Below are 6,183 nucleotides of genomic sequence, written 5' to 3' on the forward strand. Positions count from 1 at the left end.
CACCATTCATTTCCACAATTCCAGAATTTTCATTGTGACGAACTGAATGTTTGTATTCATTAAACAATAGCTCTCCATTACCCTATCCTTCCAGTCCTTGGGAACTACCATTCTGCTTTCTCTTTCCATGGGTTTGGCTAGTTCAGATACCTCATAGAAGTGGAATTATGCAGTATTGGTCATTTTGTGATATTTCGTTAGACATAATGTCCTCAGGGTTCATCCACCTTGCAGCCTGTGTCAGATTTTTTTTTTTCCTTTTTAAGGTTGAGTAATGTACCGGTGTCTGTACTTGCCACATATTGTTTATCCATATGCATCTGTGGATGGTCTTTGGGATCGCTTGCGCCTTTTGGTGGAAATGTGAATTTATAAGCAGCTCAGTATTTTGGGTTTATAGCCAAATTCTTTGAAGCTTTGAATATATACCAGAAGTGGGATTGCTGGATCATAAGGCGATTTTATTTGAACATTTTTCAGAAACATGTGTACTGGTTGATTGGAATAACTACACTCTAGACTGTGTTATCATAAGCAAGTTTCAAGGAACAGAGAAAGGGAGTGATCACTAGTCATGAAGGATGCTCTCGTATATTGGTGGGTCACAAAACCTTTGCTACCGTGCACTGCTTCAATCACATGTCTAATAATTGCTCTGAATGGAATGGTGAGGCCCCTACACAGATCTATTATAGCAGATTGGGTATCTATTATAACAGGGTTTCTTTCCTTTTTTGGTAAAAGAGCCAAATATGCAATCATTTAGTTCTTCTTTATCAGTTCCACTTGCATCAATAAAGAACCTGTTAAAGAACATCTTAAAATATTTGAAAGGCGTAGGGAGAAGTCATTTTGCCACCCTCTCGTGTTTCTCTCAAATTTTCTGTGACAGCGATCTATAGTGGCAAAAACAGGGAACAGGTTTTTGCTGTCATCGAGCACTGTGTTCAAAACTGTTAGCTCAGCCATGAACTTTGGTACTTTTGAGCCTCGTTTCATTGTTTGTAAAACAGGAGAGTGATATCTTCTTTAATATTTTGTTGTGACAATTTATCAATAATGTATCCAAGATGACTGACAAGTAGCAGATGACCAATTTATGAGGGTAATCTCAATAGGTACAGATAAAGCATTTTTATAAAATCCGTATCAATTCCTGATTGAACCCCACAGCAAATTAGAAAGTAAAGGGAATTTTCTCAACCTAAAAGAGGGGCTCTACAAAAAACCTACATCAAATGTCAGACTTGATGGTGAAAACCTAAATGCTTTCTCTTTAGTTTCAGAAGTAAGGGAAGAAGTTTGGCTCTCACCACTTGTATTTAATATTGAACTAGAAGTTCTAGCCAATTTAATAAGGAACATGGAAGAAGCAAAAGACATACAGTTTGGAAAGGAAGAAGTGAATTTATCTTTATTAGAATAATCATCTGAGCACAAAATGCAAGGGAATCTACAAAGAAGCTACTAGAAAAAATTGGTTTAACAAAGCCAAATATACACCTACCATATAATCCAGCTATTCTACTCCCTGTTATTGACCCAAGAGAAACGAAAGCATATGTCAATAAGAAATCATATACACAGGGCACCTGGGTGGCTCAGCCGGTTGAATGTCTGACTCTTGATTTCCGCTCAGGTCATTATCAGTTGTGATATGGAGCCCTGTGCTGGGCTCAGCATGCTGAGTGTGGAGCCTGCTTGGGATTCTCTCTCTCTACCTCTTTATGCTCCACACCACTGTGTTTTCATTCTCTCACTCTCTCTAAAAATAAATTAAAAGATAACATTAAAAAATCATATACACAAAGGTTCATAGCAGCTTTATTTGTAACAGCTTCCCTGGAGCTAATCTGAAGGCCAGCAGGTGAATAGACAAACTGTTTCATAGGCCTGTGATGGGATACTACACAGCAACAAAAAGCAAAAACCTCCTGACAGTTATAACCATGGAAGAATCTCAAAATAATTATGTGGAAGAATATTAAAATAATTGTGCTGAGAAGAAGCCAGACAAAAGAGTACATGTGATTCCACTCATACAGTATTATGAAATATGCCAACTGATTCATGACAGAAGTGTTGCCTGGAAGGCAGGAGGGAGAGGGTTGAAAGAAGGATTACAGAGACAAGAGGCAAATTTTGAGGTGATGCATATGTTCATTACCTCCATTGTGGTCATGGCTTCACAAATACACACGTATGTCAAATCCTATAGAATTGTTTTCTTTAAATTTGTACAGTTTATTTTTATGAAAATTATACATTAATAAAGCCATAAAGATGCAAATTTACTATGTATCTTCCCTCCATGTTGTGCAAGTCTTCTTGTGTGACCCCAGATGCAAAATATTTCCCCTGTAGGTTTTCACTGGCCTAAAATTATGCTTTGTAAAAACTTATGGATGATGACTTGCTGAATCCATGTGGTATACTGCTTATTTTGAAGCCAGCATCATCCCACCCTATCTGGCAATCTCCCTGTGTATCTGAATAGAGGTTTAATGCTGTTTGTCCCAAATTCCTTCTAGCAGAGTTTTGAGGCAGGTTCGGACAGTGTGATTCGGAAGGTGGAGGACGAGCAAAAGGACGTGTGAACACAAAAAGTATCCAGGACCGAATTTCTTACTTCCCTCTGCATCTGGGAAACCAGTACCATGTTGTCTCTGGACTCATGAAGCTCCTTGATGTGAATCCGTGGAGAGTGGCCTCCAGGGAACAGCCTGAGCTAAGCTTCCGTCTATGTGTCTAGAGATAAATGTTTCCAGGGCTTTAGAGAAGATGTGTCCCTCTCCAGAACTTTATCCTGATAATCCTCATTCCTTACCTTTGGGAGAAAAATAGTTGACTAATGGTTATCAAGAAAATGTGATAAATGCTAATGTATAGCATCTTTGAGGCTAAAACTTGTTAATAGTATAGGATTAGTAATTGTTGCCTAATTCACCTAATAGTTACCTTATACATATAAGACTCAACAAAGCAGTGAGAGAATGAGATAAGAATCTCAGATCATTTAATAGGAATTCGACAACTTCATTTATGACGTTTCTTCTGTCTAGAATTCACACTTTTTAACTTTTTAATGTTTTTGAAAATGAAGAATACTTGACTAAAATATTTGACTATAAAATAGTGTGACTTTTCTTCTGAAAAACTTTTATTAAGAAGACAGTATTCCTTACAACTGGTATTATTTTAGGACCAAGAAACACTGTATTTCAATTAAAGGCCATTTGTTCATTATTTCTGTTTAAGAAATACTTAGTGAGTGCTTAGAAAAGGACAGTAAGTGTTCTAAATATTGGGGTACAGTGCCGAAAAACACAGAATCACTCAGTAATGACTTGACTTCTTATTACTTTCTCTGTATTCAAACCCAACTGTTTTCTGGCAGTCAGTGGATTATAGGCTGGCCCACAGTGGATATGTGAAAACATAAAGTACTGTATTTAATGCTTTAGAGACTGTTATCCTCTCAGCTACAGAAACACGCTGGGATGTTCTGTTAAAGAACTTCCACATCAGGTAGTGTCCTAAGAAGAAAGTAGACCTGAGAGGTCAGGATTGCTGCTGTTCAGATTTCCATGTGCCACCTGAAGACTGCCATGTGCCTCATAAAGTCAGGGACAAAGACATCTTGCTGACTCTGGGAGGACCCTGGCCACCATGCATCCCGTTTCAGTCCCCATCCAGCAGGGGGTGCAGCTTCCTAACACAAACACCTTTCCTGAGAAATGTGGGCTTCCACTGATCTTTGCTCTGTCTCTCCAATGCTTCTTCCTGCTACGAATGAAGCACATTAGCTAGGTGACACTCTAGAGATGAACTCTTCTCCAGGCTTCGTGACTGTGGTACTCTTGATGCTTGGTAAGTAAAATGCCTCTTAAAATTTGGATTCTTTCTTCTGTTCTGTCAGCAAAACATGTAAGTATAAATTTATCCAGGAGATTTATGCCCAAGGTAACATAGGTCTCTTTTCTTTTTTCCCAGGACGAACCCATGGAGACTCAGTGACCCAGATGGAAGGCCCAGTGACCCTCTCTGAAGGGGAGCCCCTGACTATAAACTGTACTTATTCAACAGCAGTGTCCCCCACTCTTTTCTGGTATGTCCAGTATCCTGGAGAAGGTCCACAGCTCCTCCTGAAAGCCTTGAGGGACAAGGAGAAGGGAAGTCACAAAGGTTTTGAAGCCACCCTACAAAGCAAATCCAAAACCTTCCACTTGGAGAAATCCTCAGTGCAAGTGTCAGATTCGGCTGTGTACTACTGTGCCCTGAGTGACACAGTGACAGGGACTGCAGGGGGAGCTGAGCACAAACTCTGAGCAGAACAGGGCCTGGGATGCTCAGCGTCTCTGACTGATCCACTCTGGTTCCAGCACAGTATATGATGGTTTGCCCCTCAGTGTCTGCTTGATAACAAAAGTCATACAAATGGCTAGAGCATGGGAACAAGAAGGAACATTCCCCAAACCCAGCTGTTCATTAGTGCAATGAGAAATTCCAGTAGTTCCTAAGCCAGGACCTAAGTAATTTCAAGGTGAAACCACATAACATTGAAGTGGTGTCTTGCTCACCCTGCAGTGAAAGTCCAGCCCCACAAGCTGCTGAGGCCCCCCTGGTGGGTATTGCTGTGTCCAATGACACACTGAGAGAGCCAGGGTGTGCCCGAGAAGGTGGTGTCCATCCCATGTCTTCCTGACAGAGGATGGGCAGGAGAGGTGATGGGAGAGCTGCAGCCCAAAACCAGGTTTGAATAAAGAAGGGGAGGGAAGAAAGGAGGGGAACATATGGAAGTGAGCAATGAAAAGAGAGACTACTCTTGATCTTGGGATTGTAAGTTTGAATCCCATGTTGTACTTAGAGATTACCTAAAAATAAAATTAAAAAACAATTTGCATGCAAGTTTTGTGCTGATAGAAGTTTTCCAGTCATTTGGATAAACACTAATGCCTGTAATTGCTAGATCATACGGTAGGAGTTTGTACAGTTATATAAATAACTTCTACACTTGTGTTCCAACGTGGCTGAATTCCCATCAGCCATGGAACAGATTTCCTGTTGCCCCTTGTGGGTGTTACAATAAAAAACAAACAGACCAGCCTTGAGAATTCCCAGGGCAGACAAAACCAGTTTAGTTATACAAATAAAGCTTAATTTAGTTTATTTTGCAAGACTAACTAGACCTGCATCATTTTTGGCTGTGCCTCTGGAAATCATAAGCAAAACTTCAACAATAAACCTTTACCAATTACTACTTTGGTGAAATTCATTGGATTTACCTGGGTGATTTCTACGTTTTTGATACCTGCATTGGTGTTGTTAGTGTTTTGGATTTTGGCCATTCTAAAGGATGAAGCCTGTGGTGTCGAATTTAAAAAAAAAATTATTTGTATTGTGTAAAGAACACTTAACATAAGATATAGCTTCTTAAAATTTTAAGTGTACAAAACATGATTGTTGTTTATGGATACAATGTTGTACACCAAATCTCTATTCTCTCATCTTGCTCATTGATTAGCAACTTCCCATTACCCCTTCCCCAGAGCCCATGGCAACGTCTTCTTTGTTCACTCTTTAATTCTATGAACTTGACTATACCACATTTAAATGGAATCATACATTATTTGTCTTACTGTGACTGGCTTATCTCAGTCAGCTTAATGTCCTCAAGATTCATTCATGATGGGGCACCTGAATGGCTCAGTTGGTTCAGCATTCCCCTCTTGATTTCATCTCAGAACATGATCTCAGGGTCATGGGGTTGTGAGATCAGGCCGAGTCAGGCTCCATGCTGGGTGTGGGTCCTGCTTAATATTCTCTTTCCCTCTCCCCTGCTAGTGTGATCTTACTCATTGTCTCTCTCAAAAAAATAATTCATCCATGTTGTTGCATATTGCAGAATCCCCTCCCCCTTTTTAAGGCTGAACAGTACTCCATTTTATGTATATGCCACATTTTCTTTACCCATTTATCTGTTGTTGTGCATTCAAGTTGTTTCCATGTCTTGCTTATTGTGAACAGTGCTGCCGTGAACATAGGAGTGCCTAATTTCTCTTTGAGATCCTTTCAATTTCTTTGTGATAAATACTCAGAAGTGGGATTACTGGGTCATATGGTAGTGCTATTTTTAACTTTTTAAAGAACCTGTATCCTATTTTCCATGCTTATACCATTTTG

At 39.7% G+C, this 6,183-nt stretch overlaps 1 gene segment (V, D, J or C); it reads left to right on the forward strand.

Annotated features, from left to right (window-relative positions):
* The first annotated feature begins 3,815 nt into the window (after positions 1–3,815).
* Positions 3,816–4,328, forward strand: LOC122239504. The segment is given in 2 exon segments: positions 3,816–3,870; positions 3,994–4,328. Coding segments are annotated over 2 exon segments (381 nt in total).
* The last annotated feature ends 1,855 nt before the right edge of the window (positions 4,329–6,183 follow it).

This window comes from Panthera tigris, chromosome B3 (assembly GCF_018350195.1).
Source record: "Panthera tigris isolate Pti1 chromosome B3, P.tigris_Pti1_mat1.1, whole genome shotgun sequence".
NCBI classification, from domain to species: domain Eukaryota; kingdom Metazoa; phylum Chordata; class Mammalia; order Carnivora; family Felidae; genus Panthera; species Panthera tigris.